This window comes from Pogoniulus pusillus, chromosome 11 (assembly GCF_015220805.1).
Source record: "Pogoniulus pusillus isolate bPogPus1 chromosome 11, bPogPus1.pri, whole genome shotgun sequence".
In the NCBI taxonomy this organism is placed as follows: Eukaryota; Metazoa; Chordata; class Aves; order Piciformes; family Lybiidae; genus Pogoniulus; species Pogoniulus pusillus.
Genome location: NC_087274.1, coordinates 257,178 through 284,251, shown reverse-complemented (window position 1 = coordinate 284,251; position 27,074 = coordinate 257,178). Strand labels below are relative to the sequence as shown.

General features: G+C 50.6%; 1 protein-coding gene across 1 annotated transcript in view; it reads right to left on the bottom strand.

The window, feature by feature from the left end:
- Nucleotides 1-1,634: 1,634 nt before the first annotated feature.
- CACNA1G (calcium voltage-gated channel subunit alpha1 G) overlaps nucleotides 1,635-27,074 on the bottom strand; it is a 141,166-nt gene continuing 115,726 nt past the window's right edge. The window contains 13 exon segments of the mRNA XM_064150466.1: nucleotides 1,635-6,048; nucleotides 6,051-6,155; nucleotides 9,773-9,942; nucleotides 11,991-12,180; nucleotides 15,191-15,303; nucleotides 15,306-15,324; nucleotides 18,186-18,326; nucleotides 20,554-20,898; nucleotides 21,840-21,961; nucleotides 22,034-22,112; nucleotides 22,411-22,481; nucleotides 24,306-24,439; nucleotides 25,432-25,541. Coding sequence (XP_064006536.1) covers nucleotides 5,302-6,048; nucleotides 6,051-6,155; nucleotides 9,773-9,942; nucleotides 11,991-12,180; nucleotides 15,191-15,303; nucleotides 15,306-15,324; nucleotides 18,186-18,326; nucleotides 20,554-20,898; nucleotides 21,840-21,961; nucleotides 22,034-22,112; nucleotides 22,411-22,481; nucleotides 24,306-24,439; nucleotides 25,432-25,541 — 2,346 coding nt within the window. The 3' untranslated portion in view covers nucleotides 1,635-5,301.

Sequence of the window (27,074 nt, the reverse complement as noted above, 5' to 3'; positions counted from 1 at the left end):
AAACTCCTCCTAGTTTCAAGATGCTGAAGCTGTTCAGGGTTTCACTGCCAAGTGGTCACAGAGCTCAGTGGCTGCAGGAATACAGACACCAGTCCTGCTTTGTCGGGATGAGCAGCGTGACCACTCCTTGGCCGCACCGAGCAGACAGCGCCTGGCAGAGCTGTTCTGCCCTGTGCAGGTATCACAGTACATGCCGTCCCCTGCAGTTTTTTCCGTTTGTAGAAAGAATCCATTAACTTCTTCCTGTTTTCTCCCAGAACAGCTGAATCGTGCTTTCTTTTTTCCCTAAATGAGTTGTTAGCACAGTAAGTGGCTTAACCATCCTTTGCATTTCCCAGCTGGAGCTGCAGGGGGTCTTCACTTGCACTACTGAGAGTATTAAATGGCTATGCAAAGATAATCTATCCAGGACCTTTGAGAGCTTGCCAGTTACAGCACCCAGTGACTCCAGCAATATAAAACGCCAGAGGATGCTGCAGGATTATGGAGCGCATTGCAAACACGCCTGAAGAACTGAACACAACAAAAAAACCATGCTAAGCTCCAGTCGCCCTCAAATGAGACACCGCCCGTGAGGTAATGGCTTTCACCCATGGTGCTGAAGTCCACTTCAAAGCAGACAGAAGCAGCAGGTTACAGGGGCCCTCAGGTGCAGCACAAATACACCGGTTAAACCACTTCATGGCATTGCCATCTAGTGACACGCGCTCAGTCTGTGCCCAGGTGACTCCAAACCGCTGAGCCGCCCAGCACAAGCCTCCTGAGGAGGCACAAAGCCTGCTTGATTATCCTTCTCCCACGCTAGGCCAAGCAGGGGTTAAAGGCGCCCTGAGCTCACAGGCTGTGGGCGAGTGCGCAGCCCGTGCAGGTCTGGCACAGCACCTTGCTGGGACAACGCTAAGCTCCTCATGGGAGGGCAGAGCTGCTCCGCAGGCTCCTTAGCCCTCCTCCGCAGCCGGAGTGTCAGAGCCCCAGTAATCGAAGCAGCAGCTCCCCAGCGTCCGCTGCCCGCTGCCGCTAGATGGCAGCAGAAGGCTGCGCAACGCAGACCGTCCCCGCTGCCCGTACGCGCACTGGCCGCGGCTGGCAGCCTTAACCGGCTCTGGGCAAGGCAGCTCCCACCTCCGTCCTGCCAAAGCACGGCCCTGGAACCTGTGGGTTACTCAGCCCCTGGCAGCTGAGCGCAGCCGGTCCTTGACACGGTGGCAATAAAGGGAGTCAGGCTTATTCCCAGAAACTGCTTTTTCCTACCTCATTTGGCGGGTGGGGGTCCCGGCACGGGCACACCTGAGCGCTGCTGGCTTGTGTCTGGAACACCTGAGGAGCAGGCGGCGGCAGCAGCCCTCCCCTCGCTCGTGTGGCCGCCTGCAAGCGTTGCCGAGCTCTGGCTGAAAGAGCTGTGCCCGCAGCCGCTCGCCGGGACACCGCTCTCCAGAAGCAGACAGCTGGCCAAGTTCACACCCCAGCTAAGTCAGAAGGAAGTGAATTTGAAGCACCACTTCCCCAGGTGCAGCTGCATCGGCTGCCGGCCGCCGCTGCTAGGCGATGCCTACCAGCTGCCTGCGGCCAGAACACAACCGTGGGGCCGCTCTGGAGTGTGCTGATCGGCAACAGACGAGGGAAGAGCACAGGTGTTTTCTTTTCAAAAGCTTTAATAGGACACGCTTGGTTTTGTCACTTGTAAAGATTTACACTTGATTTCTTGTCTTTTATTTTTAAAAAAGGACCATTTAAATCCAATTTTCCCCGTGAACACCACCTTTTGTTGCCCTGACCAAAAGCCCTTGTTTTGGCCTATACACCTGATCCAGCATACAAATATATTGCCTATTAAATACAAAGTTCTCTAATATATACTAGGCTGTTATGGACATCGCAAGGGTGCTGTGCCTGCTCTAGTTACCTCGTGTAATAGTGCACAGGGGTTACTGTAGCCAAAGGGGCAGAAAAGGGGAGACTGGGGAATAGTTAACTTTTTTCTCTCCTTGAATAAACCTTGTGCTGAGTGCAACCCACGGAAGTCAAAAACAGCTTTTCCTTTGCCCTCCTCCAAGATCTCTACAGTAAAAATGGCCTGTAACCAAGCTACAAAGAATCAGTTGGGGGGGGGGGGGGTGCTGCAGGAATGGAATTTACATTTCTCCAGACACATCTGCCATCTCTTTCCCCCTCCCCTGTGTCAGACTGGCAATAGCAAATTCTCTTGCTCCCACCTGTATACAGTAAATCTGCAGTAGTAAAGTGCTGGTGTGCTTTAATGAACTGGATAGCCATGCAACTACTTGACCATGCCCATCGAGAGGGGCTGGATTTTGGGGGTGGATGTGTTACCTGGGTACAGTCCTCAAACAGCAGCAGCACTGCAACAGCGCCAGCCTTGAGCTTTGCTGCTCCATTCCACCCATCACCGACACGCAGGCTCTGAAACTAGGCTAGGTAAGGTGTGGTGCAGTAGGTCTGGCTTCAGGTCTATGAAAATAAACTTGTAGATAAGAGCTGCTTCTGTTCCCAAGATGCTACACAGACGTTTAACAATTTCTCTATAGAGTTCTACAAAAATATAAAAAATTCTATCAACATAACCATTCTACAGAATTCTTGTGGATTTTGTACATTTTGTTTAAAAAAAGTCAAATTCTATAAAACCCCCCCAAGGTATTTAAAATTCTCTCAAGATTATTGCACGTACTGCAGTACATTTGTGTTTGTCTTTCAAAAGGGCACCTAGAAAATGCTCAGCCAGTTTAGAAAACAACCAAACTATTGTACATGGATTTCTTCTCCTGAACGCGTTGCCATGGATGTCTCTCAGGGGCTGGTCTCTACTGACATTCACCTGCGATGTCAACTCCTCCTTACTTCCACAAAACCTCGTTAGGGAGCAAGGCTCCGAGCACTGGGAAGAGAAGAGCCTTCGAGCTCTCTGACTGACTTGAAGCTGAGCGCTTGGATTGCCATCACACTTGTGTTCTGTGCCACGATTTCAAGCAAAAGCATTCCATGGGTTTTTGTAAGGAAGGAACCGCACAAGCGGTGTCATTCCAGCCACCCCAACGCGGCCCCGGGCGTTAAGGAACCAGGGTCAGCAATTTTAGAGGCCCAGCTATTTTCCAAAATCAACTTAGTGAAAGGAAAAGCTGAGGCTCATTATGAGGGTTAAACCAAAAAGGGATTAAGGACATTTCTCAGGCTTAATACACTGTAATTTTATTACTTCCTTAAATATGGTCTGGGGGAAGAACTGATGAAAGGTTTGTTTGAAATCATTGCTTTACACAGGCTTAACCCTGGGTTTGGGCTGGCATATCAAAGAGAGTGGCCTCGGTATGGGCCGTGCGGAAGAGGGGAGAAATGCCCCAGCCAAGAATTACTCTAACCACGGTAAATAGCACAGAATGTTGATCCTGCCTCAAGTACCCCGATTGCCTGACTTCCCGCTGAAAGCCCTCACGTTTCTGCAGGATATGTAAATCAGTAGGAATTGTTTACCGAGTGAACGTCCTCAAGTGAAAATAAAGGAGCTTAAGACCTCACACAGGCCGTTGGGTGTAGACAGCATCTTCCTCTTGCGTGTAGGCTTGGAGCTAAAGCAGATCCGTGGCGTGGTAACTGTCTGATCTCCGGATGGAGGAAGGGCTGTTCACCAACACCTTGTAGTGATTGGAGAAGATCAGCAGTTCTCAGAAACTTACAGGCTCCCGACTGACAGAATTAGCACAAATCCTCCTCTTCCTGTGCTGGTTTGAGACACGATCCAGCAAAGCCTTATCCATGTAGGCAGCATTAAACCTGTGACTACTCACACACTTCAAACCATGCCTGCAGAGACTTATTTAGCCTACAGCTTAATGTGATTTCATGGAGGGTGAGTGAAGTTAATGTCTGGTTTCCATCAGTCTTGTGCAGAGCGGGAGGTGTGGGAGCAGGCGGAGCTGTGGCAGCTCCTGGGCTGTACCCAGCTGTGCAGATTGCTTTTTGCAGAGGGCCTTAGCACAGAGGTGAACAGGTCATTGCTGAGGTGACTGGTGTTAAGGACATGGATTCTGGTTTCATCTGCTTGGTATCATGATGTTGCTGCTTAAGGCTTTTGATAGATTGGAAATTGAATTACAGTCAAGGTATGAAAATTAGCTCTAGCAGTGGTAGCCAAAGCCCTGACTTCTGCGCTGACAATCAAGGGTCCTTCGGTGCCTGCAGCCTTCTCCTGTGGACTCTGGACAAGGACTTGCAGCAGGCCTCAAGTCTCTCAAGCACTTAAGCACTTGACTTTCATTTTCAGGAATTAAAATCCGACCAGCCTCAAGGCAGCTGAAGGATAAGCTTCACTCTGAAGCACTGCAGCCCTTGCCCTGCCCAGCCCGCCCTGCACTCGGGCGCTGCACGCCTGGACCTGGGCCAGACCTTTCCACGTGGGCAGAGAGGAGCAGCTCCCCTGCAAACAGCAGGTTCACGGAAGCCGAAGCTCAGCAACCGGAACAGTCTGACTGGGAGACACTGCAGAACACCTCTGAAGTGGCCACTGGCTTTGGCTGCCTCAGTTTCCCAGGCCAGTTCTGAAGATCAGCTGCTGACATGGCTGGGAGAGTAGCCAGCGGAGACCTGCAGTGTGCTTGTGCAGTGCAGTGCTGCGTGCAGGGAAAGGGCTCCAGGCACCACCTTCAGGCATCCACCACATGCTGCTTTGTGCCTTCCTGTCCTTGCGCACTGTGTCGACTTTAGGCCAGACTGGAACATTCCTTTGTTTATAAATTGCCACTGCATTTCTGTGCTACCCAAACGAGCTTCTTCTCAAAGCATCACTGAAGTCCATGGGGAAAAATAAATTACATTAAATAATCCTTATTTACTGCTAACTGTGGCATACATTTCCTCTGTAATGCACTAATTGGCTACATTTTGTGCTTTGCAAAACAAAATGAAACCAACCAAACAAAAAAAGGATTAAATACATACTTTTTAGGTTAAAATATTCATAAAAACTGATCCTATCTCAGAAATATTCTGAGATACTTAGAAGAAAATTAAAGGAGTCTTTAGTCACAAAATGTACTACATCCTGCAATGCTAGGTTCAATTAATTTAATAAAATATAATATACACAGAGATTCTGCACATGGTATTGCTTTTACCTAAGCAGAACATATGCTTAAGTAAGCATGGCCTAGGCTACCCCTCTTCTACCCAGCTGGCTCTTTAATCTGCCTTTGGAAATGTTTTGCCCAGTGCCGTTCTGAACACAGTTTGTCCTTCTGTTTTCTATTACATGAAGGAAGAAAAGGTTTGGCACCACCAGGAGATACCTCAGGGGTCCATTTCCAGTTGATCAAAGGAAAAGCTAGGAAGTGTCAACAAGTCTTTCTCTGGGGTAGATGCTGACATACTGTCTGGAAGCAAGGAATCCCCGACATCCACGGAATCCTTGGATTCACAGGATGGAGCACGCCGTCTCAAGCAAACATCTGTACTGCCAGGCGAGATGCTGTGGGATCCTCTAGGCAGCAAACCCTGTCCATCAGGTGGCTCTATGGATATGCACGGGGGGCTCAGTTTTTTCTTCTGCCGTGCTCCTTGCAAGCCTTCCATTTCACTTACCACCTGACTTATGAAGCCAGAGGAGCTGGATGTGGAATGGTGCTGAGGGCTTTTTTCCATTGAACAAATTTCTATTGAATGTCTCCTTTGATCATCTAACCAAGAGAGAGGCTTTTTTAGAAGCCCCTGGGTGTCTACACTGTGGTATTTCTTCAGGTCCTTCAATGTCATACTGCCAGTATTGCCCATGTTCCTCTTAGGAGTGAGAGGCTGAACCTCTGAACAGACACTCGAGGCTGTACAAGTTTCTGAAGTGAAAGGCTCCGAGGAGCTGTTTGTTTCAGATACTTCTTGGTCCACTGAGTCTCCATGTGTCTCCTGATACGAGTCTGCACAAGCACACGATGGTGGTGCCTGCTTTGAAACATTACACTGAGTGTAGGAAAGCTGCTGCACGCCAGGGCTTGCCTGGCTCCATGCAACCACCTCATTCATTTCTGAGGTGGTTTCTGAGGCTTGGATGCCTCCTCCTTGGCCACAGCAGGGACATTTGGGTCAGGGAGCTCACTCACCTCAGTGTGGATGCTCTCCTTGCTGTCTAGAGAGTCGTTCCGTATGGCCATCTGCACCGGAGCACACCAGGAGCAGGCAGAGGAGCAGCCACCAGGCGAGAAAGACAGACTAAAGGTTAGCACAGACAAGGCACAGCACCCATAGGGCACTTCAGTGCTGAGATACCTCAGCCCGGCCCCAGCAGCTCCTACAACAGCCTGGGTTCTACCAATTCCCATGCTTTGGGGATCTGTGGGTTTGTCCCTGTGTCAGTGACAGCTGAATCTGTCCCTCGGCTCCTCACAAATGGTTAACCTCAGCCTTCTCCTCCAAAGAGGAAAGACTGCAAAAGCAGAGTGTCCCCCACCCAGACTGAGACAGACTCTCATTGTGCAAAGGAGGAGAGGCTACAGTAAAGCCCTTTATGATTTTGGCAGCCCAGGTAGGGGCAGAAGAGGGAGGATGTGCACACAATCCTGTGCATCCCCTTCTCCACCTCGGGTGATTGAGGGCATGAAAGAGGCTGCACAGAGCAAGCCTAATGGCTCTGCACCAGCATCAGGGGGACAGCTTGCCCCTGGCTTTGGTTGCCAGGCTGGGGCAACAACTCTGCATCATCTTATGGCAGGGGGAGTGAAAAAAATGGAGACCAAAGCTGGACTAGTGCTAATAATGGCTTGTAATTATTTCTTCTTCTTCTAATGCTCAAGTTCAGGCTTCCGAAGGCACATTATGCCTTGGCTGTCGAGCCATAGCCAGCATCAGTGCCTGCTGGCAGAGAGAACTGATGGCATGTTCTGAAGGCTTTGTCTTTTTACTGCACTGCATCTCTTGTCAAAAGGGTTTATAAATCAGCCACGTTAACCAGCCCTTGAAGGAAGAGACTCACTTGGAGAAGACTGAAATAATCTTAAAGATGTAAAACTTCACAGAGAAATTTGGGGGAACGTGTACAGCTGGTCTGAGTCCTTTAGAGAAGTGAGGAGATTAAATTCTTCACCCAAAGGAATGCTTTTGTGAGCAATTACCCCAAAGTGATCTTAAAATTCATACACAAGTTGTCCCGTAAGGATGGTTTGAGCTCAATGGCCTCTGTCCAGGCACAGCTCTCCTCAACTGCAGTGTGCACTTGTGTGCAGACAAAGAGCAGCCTGCTGCTCCCCTGCACACAGAGCTCCCCTTGTCAACTCTGAGAGCTGAGGGAGCATTTCCTACAGCAAATTATCTTGTCCAGTGCTGCTGAATCCTTCCAGTTAACATTTTGCATCATAATGCTGACAACTAACCACAGCAGAGAGTGGAGCTAATTCTGGTCTCCTCAATGCCAACAGCTCTAGGGAGTATTTCTCAGGTCCTGAGGGGACACTTCGACCACAAAGAGTAGGACACAGAAGCAAAAAGTAATTACTGCCATTACTTTTGCTTGCACACCAACCTGTGCCTCACACAAGGACAGTGTCAGTCACACCACCATGCTCTCTCCCTGCCATACAGACATCTTTGGCAGCTGTTAGTAGTGACAGTTTGCACAAATGTGTGGCTGATCTGTTTCAAATTAAAAGGACCCTTTGCCGCCTCGCTGGGGTGTACACCTGTAGTAGCCACAGTTTGTGTGGGCTACACCTTGGATACACAGTCCTGGAACTAAAAAAAATCAATACAGATTTAATTTCAGGTAGAGATCCTCTGGAGAAAAGCCTCTGTGCAGTGCAGTGCCAAGGAGCATGTTCCTCAGCAGGGAATGTTCTCTCAAAGCATCTGAGCCACTCTTCACCCGTGAGGACACCACTCTGTGTCAGACGTTCTGGAGGCTAAGCTGCACTGCGGGGACCACGTCCACTCTCCGGCACTCGTGAGGGAAAAGGAGGTGAAACCACGGGTTCAGTCATGGGGGAAAATGCATGAATCAGGTATGTGGTGGACAAGATATATCTACACCCAGGTTTGGGGAAGTAAAAGGAAAGGAAAAGGAAGAAAAGAAAAAGAGAAAAAACAACACAAAGAAAAGCAGGTCAGAATTCCATGCAATAGATTAACCAAGGAAAACCAGGGACTGTACCCCAAAGTGTCATGCTCCTTTGAGCTGCTGTGATGTGGTAGTAACAAAACAGTGGTGGCAATAAAAGGAGCCAAGAAGAGACCACTTGAGCAGGCAGAGTGCCAGGGTGTGGAGGTGATTTTGCCTCTTTAGGGACTATTTCACAGTGTCTGGCCACCTAGACTGCAATCAACAGTAACTGCAACGCTGTCCTGTTGCCAGGAGCAACCTCATTTGCTCCCGTTAGCTGCTCCTTGCTGCTTGGAGTATGCCCAAGCCACCACCTCTCTAACCTTCAGAAGAGTCTGTCCAGCCTGGGGACAATGTGCGCTGTCCCAAAAACTTAACTCTCTCCGAGATGGCGCTGCAAGAGCAGCCTCCTGTCACTGAGAGGAGAGAGGGAAACAAATAACCACAGCAAGAGATTTAGAAAAAGAAGTCTTCGAAGACATGAGCTTCTAGAAGGAGGCTGAGGAAGCCAGCTCCCATGGTAATTCACTCTGGACAGCCCAGCCCAGGAGCATGGCTCTGCTCCTCATTAGAAGGCAGGAGAGAGTGGTTATGAACTGGAATCCTGACATCCATTAGCTTCCCCATTAGCAGTGACTCGGGGATCTGGCCAGCCCTGTGCGGGCGAATACATGCGGGGGATTCCTTCTGTCAGTTCAGCTCTGCAGGCTAATGTCATTGTTAACTTTGGCCCTTCACACTCATCTTTGGGGCTCGATGCATCAGCTGTCTGATTTGCCAATGCTGATTAAAAGGTGAAAGAAGCAGGAATATTTCTACACAGGAAAGAAATTGCTTTTTTAAAAAAAAACAGAACTGATCAATTTTGTGCATATAAAAGCAGGCATGAAGCTGCTGAAGAGAGCAGGGCTTGGTGACCAGGCGTGCCTCTGGTCCTGGCTCAGCTGCACAACCAAATGTGCTTCAGAGTGGAGCACAGACATTTTACTGAAAAAAGATAAATTTAAACTTGTACTTCCAATCAACCAGAATGGAATCTTTGATTAGATCTCTTAGATCTTTGATTGAATCAGGATTTAACTCAATGCCAAGCAAAAAAAGCCAAAGATAAATCCAGGTGCTAAATAAAGTGTGCTCTGTTTTGCATATGCTCAGGCTTTGCAAAAGCACACAGGAGGTGCAGAAGGCTCTGGCCAGCTCTCCCCGGGAAAGGACTGTGCTTGCCATGGGGTTTTGCACAGGAGATGCCCAGCTTCCTTTGAACTATTTTCCCTTTTTGAGAAACCAGAGGAGCCAAAGAAGGGGTGGCCTGGGATGGAGCCTGCTGTCCCTGTGTCCTTTAAAGCACTGAGAAAATCACCGCGGTTAGGAATTAGTTTCTTAACCCCAGCGAGGCCCTGGGGAGCAGTTGGCTGCATTCATGAAGAGGACTGCAAAAAATAAAGCGCCAACAACGAGGAGAACACTTTGGCACGGTGCCAGAGGAGATGATACTCATCACTAACACTCTTTGGAGCCTCCTGCTCAGCTTTCAGATCAAGGTCCATCAGCCTTTCTGCTATTTCTCTGGGAGAATGACAGTTCTCTGGAGGTTTCTCTGTGAACCCCTCCTTGAATTTAAAGCCTGGTCAACCTGGAAAGGCAATGATGGTAAAACCTCCTGGGGACAACCCCACTCACCTGCCTGCGCAGCAGCCTCTCGGCAGAAGGGGAGTGCACCTGCGGGGCCACCTGGGCCTTGCCCTCCCTCACAACACGTTCACGAGCTCTGGCATGGTGAAAATGATCTTTTGGGATCTGCAGGAGGGAGCTGGTGTCTGCTGGCTGCGACTGCACTGACGCCTTTGAACCTTGGGAGAGGGAGAAGAGAGCAAGGTGACGTTTCCATCTGGGGATTGTGTCCCAGTCTCAGGAAGCTCTGACACCAAACTGCTCCATTGCACCTTGGACCAGGCATGGCAAAACCACTGAGTGCAGCAAGTGGCTGTCCACCACTGGGAAAGTCTCCCACCTGCTAATCAATGAGTGCTGACTTGTCTGGTATTGCACTTTTCTCAGCAGCTTTCCCTGGCACAGCCGGGACTAGCTCCTGTTAAGGACAGGAGGTTATGAACTACAAGTTCATCTGGACCAGCAGTGTCTACCTCCCAGCTTTAGGGCCCATCACTCTGCAGGCAGCCACACATCTTAGCACCACCACGCGCTGGCCTTCAGACCCCAGCAGAGGAGGTCTCCACACTTGTATGTATGCTGAACCTGGCTGCTGGGGCCTCTGAACCAGCAAGCAGGCTGGAAGTGAAGCAGAAGGCAAAGCAACACAGCAGCCTCCAAAGGTAGCTTTACAAAGCATCCCAGGAGAGGCAACTGCACATCCTCAAGCCTCTTTCTGACCCTTTGCAGTTGCTGGCTGCTGCCTCTCCTGAAAGGTTTGAAACTCTGCATGTGCCCCCCGCCAGGCTCGACATTTTTCAACACAATTCATTTAACCTGGACTGCATCCCAGAGAATCTCATTTGTCCTGGAATCTTTCCCAGAACAACAGCCCCATTATGAAGGAGTATTCAAACAAATGCCTCCTGCAAGTGCCAGTGTTTCTGACAACAAAACCCTTCTCAGCTTGAAATATTATGGCTTGGCTGTGGTGATTCATTAGAGGCTCCTGGCACCTTTTGCCGTCTTCACAGCACTTTATAATATTAGACTGTAAACAGGTAGGGCTGACTTCCCCCACCCTGGGAAGCACTGACATTGGAGGTGGAACGGGACAATGATGCACACACCAAGATGTGGGCACCTTACTCACCTCTGAGCACTTCAGCCTGCTTAAGGCCTTTGAAATGTCATCAGCAGGAGAGAAACACAAAAGGTTTAATCGCTTAATGAGGTTACAAATAAGACAGCAGCTCTGCTTCTCCTAAAGCCTTCTGCTCCATCTCAGTTTTCTCCTGTGCATTTGCCAGGGTGCAATGCCTGTCCCCAGCAAGGCAGGGCTGTCAGATGGAGTTCTCAGGCTCAGTTCTCCAGAAGTGAAAGCTTGAAGAAGGTGTGACTCAGAAATCACCCACTGCTTGGTCAAGATGATGGAGCTTTTGTTCAAGACAGAACAAGTGCATCTGAGTTAGGGTCAAAAATGAAGTACTGGAAACTGTGTAGCAAATGGGATTCTTTTGTGTGGTCAGGGATTAGAACTCCAAGAAATGCCTTGGCTGTTAGAGGCAGCCATAACATTCTGACTCCACTGAAGGTAGTGGAAGCTGTGCTGTTGAGTGGGATTTGACCAGGATTTGAGCAGCACCTTTTGCATTTTGTGCAAACAGGTTCTTCAAATGACAGCTCTTGACCTTGAAATCTTTGCATTATGGCAGTGATTTTTCACAGCTCCAGACTCATCTCCCTCCCTTGTGTCCACATTCTTTCTCTGCTCTTCGGCAGTCACTGTTCATACAAACTCTTATTACCATGCAAATTTCAACACCTCCTTTCTAATCTGTTCAAATCTTTTACCATTCTGAGCGGCACTCAAATGATGTTCAGCTTAGAGGTTTTCAGATGACAGTGCCTGCAAGAACTCCTCTGCCTCATCTCTGACAGATGTCTAAAGTGATGGCACTTACAGCAGAATCAGCCAGCCGCATTCCCTGGCCAGCAGAAGGCAACCCCTGGCACCAGAGCAGGTGACAGCAGGTCCAGCAGCAGTACCATGGAGCTGCAAGGGCAGGCACCGAGGGGCAGGGAGAGCCCTCGGTATCTGCAGGAGGCTGCAGCCAACAACAGCTCTGAGGCAGTGTCCCAGCCACGCAGGCTGGGAAAGGCATTGCTGCATCCCCTCAGTTCCCCCTGCACCTCTCGCTGAGACCTCCCTCAGTTCAGCACATTGATGTTCATGACAGAGCTGTACCTGACTGGGACTTGTGGTGTGCTGGGTCCCTCCCGCCCAGCGAGGCAGGGCAGGGGCTGGAGAAGGGCGGCTGGAACATGTAGCTGTCGTTGGGCAGGGAGTGGGTGCGCCCCACCGAAGGCTTCCTCACGCTGAGCAGGTCCTTGCTGGCAGACAGGGCCAGGGAGGTGTCCGCGGAGCGGAGATCAGCCTGCGGGGAAAAGCCAGTGAGGAGGGAGCCGTGGTGGGGTGGGAGGAGAAGCAGTGCTCAGAAACGCTAGCGACAGCCATTGCAATCGGGATGGCACGATGGGCATGCACAGGTGGCACAAATGGATCTACCAGGAAGCTCTACCCCTGCTCATGTGCTGTCAATAAACCATCACACAGCATGAACCACGGGAAGAGAGGGAGCAGCACTGCAGTAACGAACCATGACAATTTCAGGGGTGTGCACAGGCATCATGCCTCAAGGCCAGCAGAGGTGACAGGCTCTGCACAGCTGTGATCCTCTGCAGCGAGAGCAAAGCTCTCCTGATGTGCCCTCATCAGCAAGTCAGACTTCTACAGAGGTGATTCCTTTGCTCATCTAACAGTAAGAGAAGGGGAAAACAAAACAAATATGGAAACTAGCTTGCAGGAAAAGCTCTGTTCTGGCTCCCAGCACAATGTTATTGGGTTTTCTCCTCACGTAATGAATAACTAAGCCCAGCTTATTGACAGGGATAACTAGACCTACTGCTCCAGGGCTGAAGCCATTCCCTAATTAGAAGGGAGCTAATGCAAGTGAGAGTTCTTGTCTGTGTGTTGACTGTGGAGGTTTTACAGCCAAAGAGTCTCTCAGAACTGGCAGCACCAGAGGCAGTATCAAATGAGGTGGATTCAGGCCTGATTTTATACAGAAGTGTCTCCATCCCAGAAACGCTCTTGGGTGTTACTGTGTTGGACAGTCTTAGCAAAAGTGGAAGCCAAGTTAACTTCTCTGGATATTTGTAATGAGAGAAAGATTTCAGCTTCGAAAGGTTAGGAAGGCACAGTGTTACGTAAGGGGTGAGGCTGGCATCCAAGGCAGACTGCTGCTGGCTTGGTAAAGCTCTCAGTCTCATTATCTGACAACTCTTTCCTCACTCAGTGTACCGCAGCTTTGCCGAAATCAACACTGAGGAGGTTTTACCAATTTTATCCTCAGTCATAAACCCAAAATTTTACTCTGGCATTTCATCTGCACAAAACCCATGATGGGATTGGAAGGAATTTACAAAGAAGGGGGGGGGGGGGGGGGGGGGGAGGAAAATGAAGAAAACAGGGAAAAAGGCAGAGCAGTGTAAAGTTAATGAAGGAGAGAGAGCTGCAGTGTCAGGCAGCATTAGTCCCAGTCGTTGGGAGCCTGCTGGTTGGGATACAGCCTGATAAGAGCGACTGCAGTCTGCTAATAGAGCTTTGGGAGGGACAGCAAATCCGTGCTGGCAAAGCTGAGGCTTGGGGTTTGGGAACCTCTCTGCTCCTCTCTGCCTTCCCTCCCGAGCAATGTTGATGCTGTTGAACTTTCATATCATCAACTTAAAGCAGAAAATTGGCCCAAAATGAGAGATTTCAAATTCAAAACACAATCACTTCAAGCGGAGATCCTGTCCAAACCCATCCTTTAACGAACCTTTAGGTCCAGCAACAGGGTACCACACCACGGTGGACTCATTTCCTCTTCCTGATCACCTCGGCGGGGATTGGGTAAGGGAACTTCAAGCAAACTCTTTCAAACGGCTGCGAAAGGAGGGTCTGAGCCCAGCAGGGCAGAGGGAGGACAGGACTCCCCCGCTTCACTGCTACCTCTGAAACACATCCCCTTGTGGCTTGACTACAAATCAGCTGAGTTTTCCATGTTAAAAAAACCCTAATCTGAACTCAGACCTATTTGGGGTCAAGCAAAATATCCTGAGACTGGACGAGGCACTTAGTGCCATGGTCTAGTTGACTGGATAGGGCTGGGTGGTAAGTTGGACTGGATGATCTTGGAGGTCTCTTCCAACTTGGTTGATTCTATGAGTCTATAATCTGTCAACTAAAGCTCTCAGTGTGCAGCTACTGCTTTTAGAAAACAAAGTCCTCAGTTTTCCAGGAGTTTGGGAAGCTGTTTGGACCAAAACACTTAGTTGAGCTACACAAATCCACGAAATGCTGAGTTTGGGGTTTTTTTATTAACCCCCCTCTCCCTTGGCTCTGCCCTGGAGATTGCAGTGCTGCAGGCAGGTTTGTCTAATCTGATGGGGAACCCAAAGAGCTCTCCTCAGCCCAACTCTCCAGACTGACTTTGACACAAGAAGCCCCACACAAAACGTTCACCATAGGCCACAAAATCTTTTGCAGATGATGCCACGAAGCATGATGAGAAATACTGTCACGGTTTAAGAGGTGTTTCCCACACAGTGCTGGTTGGGTGACAGTGGACTAGAACAGCAAGAAATTTACCAACAACACAAACACCCAAAGGCAGGTTGGTGAACAACAACAAAGGACACAGAAATGACCCAGAGATGTTGGAGGAGTTATGTCTGCCGTAGAGCAGAGGAAAAGCACTCGACTGCTACACAGCTAGAAATGGTCTCATGTTCAGAGAGGAGATGGTTAAGGCAGGGTTCAAAACACTGTTATGGCAGCCAAAAAGACACAGAACAGTCCCAGTTAATTTCTGCTGTCAGCAGATGGCTGCTGCTGGTAGGAATTCACAAAAACCATGCAGCATCTCTGAGAGGTCCCCACCTGATAGTTGTAAAATCAAGAGTTTGGCACCAGTGGGGCAAAAAGCCTGGAGATGCCTGTGCTCACGAGCCAAAGGGTGACAGGTGACCCTCAGCAGAGGGCACAGGAGTCGTTAGCTCAAGGCTGTCTCTTCCACGCAGCATCCACTGATGTTTTATGCAGATGGGGAGGAAATTTCAACCCTGCTGCTTTCCAAAACACTTTTTGCTATTGATCGCATTGCAGAAAGCACTCCCGAGGAGAAACAGAAAGGAATCCTTGGTCCTCATAAGGAGCCATGTCTGAGGACAAGGCTGGTAACAACCCAGGACCTAATGGTATCAAGGATAATGTCTTGTCCAAGGGAAGGATTGGGGCTGTTTGGAGATGGCTGGAACTGGCAACCCATTAGGCAGGAGCAGAGCAGGGGAAGCAGTGTTTGGAACCTGTGAACATCAGAGCATACAGCCCACCAGTGTATGTACATTGCTTTCCAGAGCACTAAGTAAGTGTGTGCTAATGTCATCAGGACAAGAGTCATCCGTCAGAGCTAAGGACCAGGACTTTTCAGAGAGAATATCTGACGTCAGAGACAGAGCTCCATCTCAGCTAGAGGGATCTAAAGGGAGAGATGATTAAGCATAAGAAAGCAGGACACAAGCTTTTGGAAAAGAAAAAAAAATCAAATTTTCATAATCTAAACACTTTAGAGACTAAAGCAACATCCTGCAGTGGGAGAAGCTACATCATGCACATTGTTTCTGGGGCCAGAACATCAAAGGGATTTCAAATAACAAAGGAAATGAAGAACAGAGTGGGAATTGTATTGAGTGCTTACCGATGGGGGGGGGGCTAGTTTAAAACATCCACTAATGCGACTGCAACTGCATTTTGCTGCTCTCCTGCCTAGACCAAGCCAAAGTGCCATGCTGCCATACTAGAGAGATTTATCCTTTTGGCTGTGATGAGCACAACAGGCTCCAAGCTATTCTGACTTCTCTGAAGTGGTCCTGCCCACTGTGCCATCTGCTGGCCCCCAAGCTCCTCTGGTTGAGTCTGCAAAGATCCCCAACCCCCAGATCGTTTCTCAGGTGGGGTATGAGAATGGCTGTCCCTGCAGACCAGGGAAGGCACCAGGACCTCTCCCTCCCCAGAGGTGGCTGGGAACAAACAAATGAACTATAACTGGGGACAGGACATAAACTCAGGGCTTGGCTTTGGTCAGTAAGTGCTTTCCTGTTGCCTGGTTTTCTCCCTCCTGCTAAAGAGAGGGCAGTGCCTGGGCAAGCACCAGCAACCTCTGCTGCCAAAAGAACCACCAGCATCTTTCAGCCACCAAATGCCCCCCAAGAGCCCCCTTAGGGCTGTGGGCACAGCTGAGCTGGGAGAAGGTGCTGCACCAACACAGCTTGCATGGCTAGCTCCCTGCTGAAGGCACTCAAGCCAGCGATCAAACCTTCAGAGAATGTCAGCAAGGCTCTTTCCAGACACAGAGCTCTGGTGATAGGCAACAAAATGTCACTCTGAGTTTGGGAGAGAGAAAGGGGCCCAAAGTGGACTGCAGCATCTGCCCCAGAGCAGCAGCCCTGCTGCCAGGTGCTGCCAGGACAGGAGTTTGCTCTGAAGTGCAGAATCAGCCCACCCCAGATCCCCAAGCCTTGGTACCTGTCTGGGGACATTTCATCAAGTAGCCTACAGACCTGGCTCAACACCTGCAGGAGCTTCCTGCTCTGGACAAGTCCCAGCTGCTTCCTTTTCATTCCTCACTGCATTTTCCCTGTCTCTATGCCTGCAATTCTTTCAACAGCGACTTCCCTTGCAAGAGAAGCACAGGGGCCCAGGTCTGCTGCACTGATGCTCTCCCAGCATGGAGAAATGGCATCGGTGGGTGAAGTAAACCAGTAGTGAGTGAACACTGAGGGCTCAAATCTTGTGCTAAGGTAAGGAAGAGGGTTGGGCCCTTCTCACCTAACCTTGAGTTTGATACCTCCTCTAGCACAGCCATCTGCTGGCAACGGATGACAGAAGCCTTTGGAGGAGCTGCTGGTTTCATACGAGGCTCCCCCAAAAAGCATCACACAAAGGCTGCCAGCACAGGGACAGTGATGCCAACAGGGACCCACCACCCAAGCCCAGGCGTGGGGCAAAGGCTGTGCTAGAGCACGGTGGACGCCAGCAGCTCCTGCCTGGTGGAGCTCCTCTGCTGGGAGCTGCTATTAATCAGGTTGCTTTCAGCAAGTCCCAGTGCTGCTCTAAATTCCTGACTGCCTGAGAACATGACAAATGGTGTGAACAGAAAAGCCCCAATGTAAACAAAACGCCAGCCCCCCTTCAGCCTCCTCTCTCCCAAAACTGAATTTGAAGCCATCAAAACATTTCTTTGGAAACATCCAACCCGTTTATAGGGTTTTTAATTACAGGAGCAAAAAATGAAATAGCTTAATGTACAAGAGAAAGGCCCCTGCAAGCTGCAGGGCTGTATCTTTTCATTACAAAAAACAACAAAACAAAACGGTTTTTTTTGTCAGTGCAGCAGCACTTTCTGGTGAAAAATATTGTGACAAAAAGTCCCCAAGCCAGCTGTGGCCGAGCTCCATGCTGACCCCTCTGCCTGCCCCTGAGCTGCTGTCCCCATCTCTTGGCATAAATAAGCACATGGATTTCACAAAAAAACTTCTGCTATTTTTAGCTGGAAAAGGAAAGAAAAGGCAAAAGTGCTGAAGAACCAAGGAATGTGCTGCAGGTGTGCTGGAATTGTTGCTGTGGTCAGCGCTGCCATTTAGGGCAGACATTTGCTCTGAAGAACATCATGCTGGGGACAGGAGGGAATCTCAATCTAAGAATTAACTGAACTCATTTTCAGCCTGCGTTCCAGCTCTGCTGGCTGCAGCACAAGAGCGACTGGAGCACAGCCTTAGGAGCTGCCTTGCCTTGCACACTCACTTTTGAGCGAAGGTGAGGATCTAGTGTCCCGTGACCCACTTGCAAGAAGCCTCATTGGGAAAATCATTCACAACTGGATCTTCAGGCAAGTGTAAGGAGGCACAAAATGTAGACACCACTTAATGAACCCCCATCAGCTCAGGTGCTGCTCTGGGAAAACCTCAGTGCACTCCAGGCTCTGCAGGCTTGTCTTGACATTGCATGGAGCCTTGGTGAGGAGCAAGAAGTCAAACACAAGAACTCTCCTGAGGGCTGTTGATGGGATTTTGTACATTCTCCCTACAACATTCAAGAACAGTGAATCCCAAAATAAAACTTGCTGCTGTACTGAAGAGGGAAATCCAGAGCCTGTGCCTTTGCCCTTGCATTGCTCTACATCATCATAACCCCAGGTACGATCTCATCTCCCATGGAATAAACCCAAATGATTTACGCCTGAAAACGCTGCGATTGCACTACCTGAAGAACTTTAACTGTCAAAGGTCTCAGTCAAATCAAGTTTGGATGGAGACTTTGCAGGAAATTAGGAATATTAACCTGTTTCTCAGAGCTGTAATATTCGGGAGCTGGGAGGGCATAATGATGGCACACAGAGCCTGACAGGTTGTCCATCATCTTCAGCTCTCCTTCCAGAGATCCCTGGATCAGCAGTGATATGGTATCAAACAAGTGCCTCTCCTAGGAGGGGTGGTGTGTGGCATGCAGAGAGAGAGAGTGAGACAGAGGGAGGAAGAACCATGGGACAGAGCCAGAGAGAAAAGGACAACGTGTGAAACCCAGAACAGAACGGGGAGATGGGAGCAGTGAGGGAAAGAGCAGCAACAGAGGGGACAGGAGAGGAGAGAGAACAGTGCAGTAAAGTCACAGTAAGCAGCAACAGCTCCCCCAGACACCACTAGAGATGAGGCCAACAGCACTGCCCTGCACCGTGGGGCTCCCACTCAGTACCCTCCTCCAGGACAACTCTGGCTCCCAGCACACAGGGCTGGGTACTGCTAGGGTCTGAACTGGTCAGGGCTGGCCCAGCAGCATCTGGATACCTGGTGCTGTGGGCTTTGCCAAGGTACAGCTGTTGCCAGTCTTCTCCACCCATTGGCCTCTTGTCAGCAAGAGGACCTAATGCTCCACACCAGAATCCATATCCAGAGGGCAGGTAAACTAAAATAACCTGACCATCCTGTCCATGCAAGCTGCAGATGACAGGATGGACACACATCAGGTCACTATGTGCCAGGCATGAGCTGAGGTGCCTCAGTTGTCCTGGCCAACTTCAAACCAGCTGACCACAGCCAGCAGCAGGTTATAGAGAGCAGGGTCTGGCTTGCACAGGCAGCCTGGGAGCATAAGAAGGGGTGCACCCTTCAGGTAGGCAATGCCTGCGGCATCCAATGAGATGAGGACTGTCACTACAGTCACACAGCACAAGTGCAAAACTCCTGGGGGACAGGCAAGCCAAAGAGCATGCTGACCACAGGTCCTTGCAGGGTCACGTCCTGGGAATTGTGCTCCTCTGCTGTCATGCTCAAACATCAAATTTGTCCCAAAGATTTTGGCTGGAGAATAAATAGTCAGAACTAAACCTCCTGGAAGCTTTTGAGACTTCTGTTTGAGTGAAAGAGCAAGAAACGTGCCCTGGAGATTCTGACTAGAATAAGCCCTTTCCAAAGTCACGTCCAGAGAGGGCAGGTTTGAGAGCTTGAAGGGCTGAGTCCTTCCCCTCATTTGTCTTTCAGTTTCTCTTTTTGCCAGTGTGAGAACTGACGCAGGACAGCAGTGCTGAGGACAGATTGCCAGTCTTCTGCCTAATTTGTGCAACAGCACTTGGGATATGTTGTTTCTTCCTAGAGGACATAATGAGTTTGGATTTCCCCTTACTGCCTTGAACTCCTTTTTCCTGAGCCAAAGAGCAGCTTTGGACTCCATCTCAGGCATCAGTGACTCCTAATGGCACCAGAAATTTCCAGTAGCTTAAGAACTGAAGCAAAGCTTAAGCAGGGATTTACTCTTTTTCACCCTTGGACTACAGATCATAAATGAGTTTTTCATGCATTAGAACACTCATTAGTCCCCCCTGGGCAGAAGCCAAGATGGGCTGTTGTGAAATCAGATGTAATAAAGCTCATGAGGGCTGTGTAGAGTTTAGCCCAATTTGCAGTCAGCTAAGACTAAAAAAGGTTGGATAATTTCTCCTCTATAAATCCAGTCCATGTCCTTTCTGAAGGACCTGTCTGGGTCTTGACCTTACCTCTCTCATTTCTCAGACTAAGTCTTCATCCACAAACTGCTTTAGAGAGACTCGCTGCAGCTTGCAGCAGCTACCACACTGCAGCCCTGCCCAGGCACGACTCCTGCTGGTGGGAGTTCTGCCACCAACCCTCGTGAGGCATTGAGGCCCCTCTGGATTATTCTATTGTTACAAGAATCTTTTCTTACAGGCTTGAGTGTGGGGATGGGTTTCAAATTGAGGTGACATAAAAGAAATTTAATGCTCAAGCAAATATTAGCCAAATTTCATTCCTCTTTGATGTGAAAGTTCATGGTCTGTGTTAGAAAAGCAAACATGTTACGCTCATCAGTTTCTGCCACAAAGGAACTAGGCCAGACTCTGGGGTAGAGCAGATTTAGAGCTAGCTCTGAATTTGGTGGCTTGGGCTTATCTCCAGGACAAAACACACTCTCAAAACTCTCTACCTCTAAACAGCTGCATCAAGGTGGTCTTGAGACCCAACTAGAGTCTCTTGCCTGGCGCATCAGCTCCCATACTGCACCGCAGCCTGTCAGCAGACAGCCAGGAGTACAAACCCTGGAGGCAGGGTCCACCCCCCCTTCACTACCCACTCGTGCATGTCTCCCCCTAGCAAAGGTGCAGGTCAAGCCCTCTTCACCCTCCAACTGAGATTCTCACCATAGGGTAAACTAACGAGAGCTGAGAATCCACCTTGATTTGCATGGGGTTGGCACATTCCCGGGGGCTCTCAGGCCTCTCCCCACCGGTGCTGCCGGTCCACATTAAGACGTCTGTGGGACTATGTTGGCCAGGGGCAATTGTCTTCATTTCCATCTCCAGTTCTGCTTCAAGCTCTGCCTCCTCCTTAGCCTCTTTGTTGCTCTCCTCCAAGTGCTTCATGAGCACGGCAATCACCACGTTCACCAGGACAAACTGGGCTGTCAGCACGAAGGAGACGAAGTAGATGGGTGAGATGACAGTGTTGTAACAGGTGGACTCCTGGTCACAGTCTCGCAGCGTGTCCTAGAAACAGGGGGGAAATGGTGGGGGGTTGTGAAGAGGTTCCAGCAGGGACCTCAGCCTGCTGCCTCCCAGTCATCACGCTGCAACGGGTTACGGTCTCATGAAGAAAATGGAGTAGGCTGTGCGAATTTCACATCCAGAATGGCAAGATACCTGCCAGCAGAACCTCACATTCTTGTCTTAGTCACCACAAGAAGGCTCACAGAAAGCTGGCCTTGGAGTGTGCAACAACAGACATGGTGACCTGCAGCTCCCAAAGGAAGGCTGCTTTACCAGCTTGGACACCAAACACAGGTGTGGCAGACAGTTCCATGGGAAAGCAGGGTGGAAGCTGCAACACATCAGCTACCCCACAGCTCCTGGCCTTGCAGCCGCCTCCTTCCTCAAGTCCACATCCTACCGTTAACACTTTGGCTACCTAACACTCACCACAGGCTACAAATGGACAGAGAAGCGATGCCCTCAGCCTAGCTGGCACTCTGTACTCACAGACTGGATGCTTCCCAAGGGCATGCCTGCACGGCTGGCCCCTCACACAGACTCTTGAATCACAGCTTTTCCCAGGGGAAAAAACCCCAAACACAAGGTAACAGCAACAAGAGCAGCAACTGGAGACTTACAAGGGAAAAATAAAACTGCTGCATGTTACTGTGCTAAATGTCTGCTCTGCTGGAGAGATGACACTCTTCATTTTGTCCCTTTTTTTTTAAATTGCTCTCTTAGGAGAAAAAAAAGGGAATTTACAGAGTATGCGAGGAGGCTGCAGCCACAGGCAACGCGCTGCTGGGAGGAGAGAACAGAATGGGAGACTTTGCCCAGCGCACGGAAGCAGAGAGCGGCTCGGCGCAGGGAGCGGCTCGGCGCAGCGGCGGGGCCGAGGGAGCAGCTCCTGAGCGCGCCGTGAGGCTGCAGGCGCTGCTGACGCTCCACGGGGCGCTCACCTTCATGATCCCGTTCCAGTTGTCCCCCGTGGACACTCGGAAAAGGGTGAGGAAGGCCATGCCGAAATTGCGGAAGGTGGCGTGGCGGCCCAGCCCCTCGCAGGGGTGGCTGTCGTCGCACTCTGTGGGAGCAGGCACAGCCGTCAGCCCCTGCCGCCCCGCGGCCGCCCCGCCGCCCGCGCCCCCGCACTCACCCAGGTCTCCGAACAGCTCCACTCCAAGAGCTGCAAATATGAAAAACAACAACATGAAGAGAAGACCCAGATTCCCTACCTGGAAAGAGAAAAAGAAATGGGGGGAAAAAACACAAAAAAAGAACATTTGTTGATTTTTTAAAGATTGATTATTATTTCTTTTGTTCCAGACCTGTTTCTTGCTGCACTCTTTAATCCAAAACTTAAATTGCTTCGGGGCAAAAATGACCTCAATGTGAGGACTGTATCTCAGTCCGTGCTTCGCAGGGGAAATGGGATTCTCTAATGACAGCAAAGATAAAGTGATTAGCACTCCCCCGCAGTAGGAAAGGAGCTCTGGGCCAGAGGAGAAGTGCTGCGATATGGCAGGGGGTTACCTGTGGCAGCGCCTGCATCACGGTGTCCAGCAGGGCTCTCATCCCTACAGCCATCTTCAGCAGCTTCAGCACTGCAGAGAGCACATCGGGACAAGGCAAGGGCAGCATTAGCACGGAGGCACAAACTCAGTCCCGCTCCCAGGGCCACAGGTTGTGGGAGCAGAAATGTGAAATCGTGCGGAGCTGCTGCAGTCCTGGGCCACTGCACATCGCTTCTAGTTGCCTGGACAGGATCCAAGTGCCCGCGCAGCAGCAGCAGCAGCAGCAGCACCCACCCCGAGGCATGCAGAAAGTCTCCTCGCCCTGCCAGCTGCTGCCGGGGGCCGTGCTGGCCCCAGCTCTTCCCCCGCTTCTCCTGAGCTGTCACTTTCCCAGGCCTGCGGCTACTTTCCCGCTTCGGCAGGCGTCCCGCCACCGCCGTTCCCTGAGAAGCTGATCTGCACATCTCTTCCAGAAGGGTGCGCTTCCAGTTGCAGTCCACCTGTATATCTAGTGTTGAGTGATCCAACGAGCAGGAAAACTACTTCCCCCCCCCCCCCCCCCAGCCTGGAGACAGCAGAGTTTCATTTCTCCTCCAGCTCCTTTCTCTCAGACAAGGGCAGCAACCAGAGCCGTTATGCCTCAGAGCAGAGCGCTGCCTTTCAGGAGGGCCTGGGAGCGCTTTAGGGAGGGCCAGAGCACTCACATCTCACAGCTTCATCACTTGGCCCTGAGACCTCCCTGCCCTGCAAACCCAGGCCCTGAAGAAGCTGACTTCCAAGGCAGGTACAAGTCTGAGGGGGCAGGTGGATGCAGAGGAGTAGGGCATGCTTTGCCACCAAATGGGGAGAGGTAAAGTGCCTTGGGAAATTGCATTTACTAGATGTTTGTCTTTTAAAACCAGCTCAAGCTCGTGTTCCCTAATTAATCCCTGTTAGGGATGGCTTTGATTTGCCTGATTTTCATAGAAGCACGGAACCATTCCAGTTGGAAAAGACCTTCAAGATCACCAAGTCCAACCACTAACCCTACTCTACCAAGTCCACCACTAAGCTGTATCTCCAGGCACCACATCTACTCAGCTTTTTATGACATCCAGGGGTGGTGGCTCCACCACCTCCCTGAGCAGCCTGTTCCGAAGCCTGACTGCTCTTTCAGTGAAAATATTTTCCTGATCTCCAGCCTAAACCTACCCTGATGCAGCTTGACTCCATTTCCTCACTAGTTACTTGGGAGAAGAGACCAAGCCCCACTTCACTCCAACCTCCTTTCAGAGAGCTGTAGAGAGCAAAGAGGTCTCCCTTCAGCCTCCTTTTCTAGAGACCACACTCCCCCAGTTCCCTCAGCTGCTCCTCACCAGACCCTTCTCTGGATCCACTTCAGCATCTCAACATCCTTCTTGTACTGAGGTGCCCAAAAGTGAGGTGGTGCCTCAGCAGTGCCAAGTACAGGGACACAATTCCCTCCCCAGTCCTGCTAGCCATGCTGTTCCTGATAGAGGTCAGGATGCTAGTGACCACCTGGGCACAGGATGGCTCATGTCCAGCATCCCCAGGGACCTTCCCAGTGGGCAGCTTTGCAGCCACTCTGCCCCAAGCCTGGAGTGTTGCTGGAAGCTGTTGTGGCCCCAGCACAGGTACCTCTCTGGAAGTTACAGCCATAGCTATTTCTCCATTATTTCTAAGCTCCCAGCCTGCAGTCCCCTTCAGACAGAGACACATGGGCAGCTGGCTCAGCTCTTTGGCTCCTCGCAAGCGTTTCTCCCATTGTTCTCTTATTTGTTTACAGCCTGTGGATGCCTGAGCTATGCACATCACGGTGGGGATGTGCCCCAGAATCGTTTCCCAACACTTAGCTCTCTCCTGGAGGGGACCCTGTACCTTGAAGAGAGGCCAGCTGTGCTTTACCCATCTCACCTCGAGCAATTCTGAGCACCCTCATGATCCGGATTATAGTGGGGTTAATCGGTAGTGAAGCGTTCACCTCGATCTCTTCCAAAGTGATGCCCATGATAGACAGCAGCACGATTGCCAGATCTAATTGGTTCCATCTGGAGACAACACAAAATGAAGTTTAACATCTATTGAGGAGCTGGCCAGGGGGCAGCTTGCTTCACACGAATTCCAGTCATTGCAATGAATCTGCAGCATTTTTCTGAGGGTGTTACACTAAAGCAGCTCTGTTACAAAATCCTAACTAAATGCATCTCATCACAGGACCAGCCAGTTCCAAAGCTCTTCTTGACCGAAGGCAAGCAGAAACAAAATCTGAGCAATTAACTGCCCAGAGACTGCAGCCCTCAGGGCAGGCACTGCAGTATCTGTCTCGCCACTTCTGTACTCGTGGATCTGCCCCAGGAAGAACCACACCCTGTGTCCAGGCCTGCAACAAAACTGACACTGGGCAAAGGAAAGGCTCCAGGAATTCACTCCAGGTCTGAGACAGGCACCCACACCCAAAACATGGGCAGAGGGTGGAACCATCCCTGGGTGACTGAAGTGCAAGTGTCAAGCCTTGGTCAGTGCCAGCACTCTCGAGACTGACACTGAAGTAGGCAAAAATGGGAGGAGAAAGATTAGCCAAGGACACAAAATCTGCCCTTGTGAGGTAAGAGTGAAAATCCAGACGAAGCAGCAATTTCACTTGCTGCTGCCCACAGAAAGAGTCTTCTTTCCTCCTTCATCTCTACTCAGGACCCAACATTCCCTCTGCATCAGTTCCGTCACTTTATCAGGCCCTTTGGACCTACAGACACGTAACTGAGGTGAGGAGGGAACCAGCTGCTCAGGATGAGGCTTGCTCCTCTTTCATCCACTCCCAAGGGCCAAAGTGGCACTGCCACACTCCTCGACATGCATGACCCTTTCCCAGCTCTCATCCCAAGACTCCACTGAAGCAGCTTTCAGTCAGTCACAGCACGAAGCGTTCACGCGTGTCAGACTGACATCACTGGAAAGAACGCCAGGCTCCAGGACACCAAATCTGGGCAGCTGTCTCCAGAAAGCTGCTGCTGCCCAGCAACTAGGACAGAAGATTTGTTACCTGTCTTGGAAGAAGCGACGAAACCCAAAGGCAATCAGCTTGAAAACAGACTCCAGAACAAAGATAACGGTGAAGATGTAATTGCAAATTTTCAGGGCTTCATCAAGAACCTGGGATGTGGACACAGGACTAGGGTTAGATGCTAGCTCTGCTGAGAGCTTTGCTGCCTGCAAACCTGCCCTCCTTTCACAACTTGCTTCCAAACCACAGATCAAAGGCTCCAGCCATGGAGCCTCCAGCCTCTCCCACGAGAAATGTCCCAGGGAAAAGCCCTCGTACTTCATGGAAGCACAGACTGCATTGCTGCCTGGCCCCAGCCCGGCTGGTGGAGCTCACAGGAGGGGCTGACACAAACCCAAGGCACAGCGCAAAGCTCAGGGCAGGAACGATGCCAGCAGCGCAGAGACACTCCCGCTCTCGGCAGGAAGCTGAACCTCAGCCACTTGCTGGTTCCTGCACTGCCGCAGCAACCCTGGGCTGGCCCAGCCCACCCAAGTGCTGTCCAAATGGCTCCTCTGGCAGCTGTCACTCCTCACCTTGGCAAGGAACAGGAGAGAGAGGTGGCAATGCCAGCACGAATGAGCACCTTGCATTTTCCTCTCCTCACCCTTCCCTCTGCACAACCCCAGCCTGACTGCTAGCTACAGGTTCCTCCTGGCTGCATGGGCTTCTGCACATTCAGGCAATAAAGCTATGTCAGGGGTGAATTCACCCCAAAAGTCCTGCTGGTGAAGGAGCTCTGTGCTAGCAGCACTCTGCATGACACAGTAACATGAGGGAATTTATCGCTGTGGGCACGTGGGTGGCAGAGACATAACGACACTGCAGCCCTTCCTTTCTGTGGACAGCTGCACCATCTCCAGCTGGAATCTTATCCCAGGGCATCCTGGGGTATCCTACCAACAACCCCCTTCAGCACCAGCATGCCAAGCAATACCAGGCTGGATACAAAGCTTTCTGGTACATGCTGCCCTTTAACTATCCACAGGGCCCCTGCCAGCAGTCACCCAAACCAGAAGGACTGGGGGAGCTCTGCTTCAGCAAGACCCTCAGGCGTGCACCCGTCTCTGACCATGCTGTCATCTCAGCCCAGCCCAACCCAGGTCTAAGGTTGCAGTTACTGCATAGCAGAGGCTTAGAGATAAAATGTTGTTTTCCTAAAGAGAACTGAACCCAAAAGGCCTGCTCAGCATCTCTATAGTACACAGGGAAAGGCTGCCGTGGGCAGGTGCCTGCCCAGAGCCATTCCAGCACCGGCTCCCGAGCCAACAGCCTTTCTCATCACCAGCGACTGAGCCTTCCAGTGTGCCTGAAAGTGACCTGAACAGAAACAACTGATTGGTCTTGTGCCCTTTCATGTTTTGGCTTCTTTGTGACAAGCTGGAGAATGTTTTTCCCCTCTTGAATGTCTTAGTTATCTGGGGGCTTTTACATTAAGCACTCAAGCCCAGTCTTGAAGCCTATTTCTTCCCAGTGTGTGCTTATTCATTCTGGGAGTGGCTAATGAAAATAAACACAAGTCACACGGCAAAGGCAGTGATCTCCATTTCACTCTTAGGCACCAGAGACTTGAGAGCCCTGGACAGGCTGCTTTCGTTTTCAGAGTATGACAAAGCCTTGGGAAATGAGCACACTAATATACT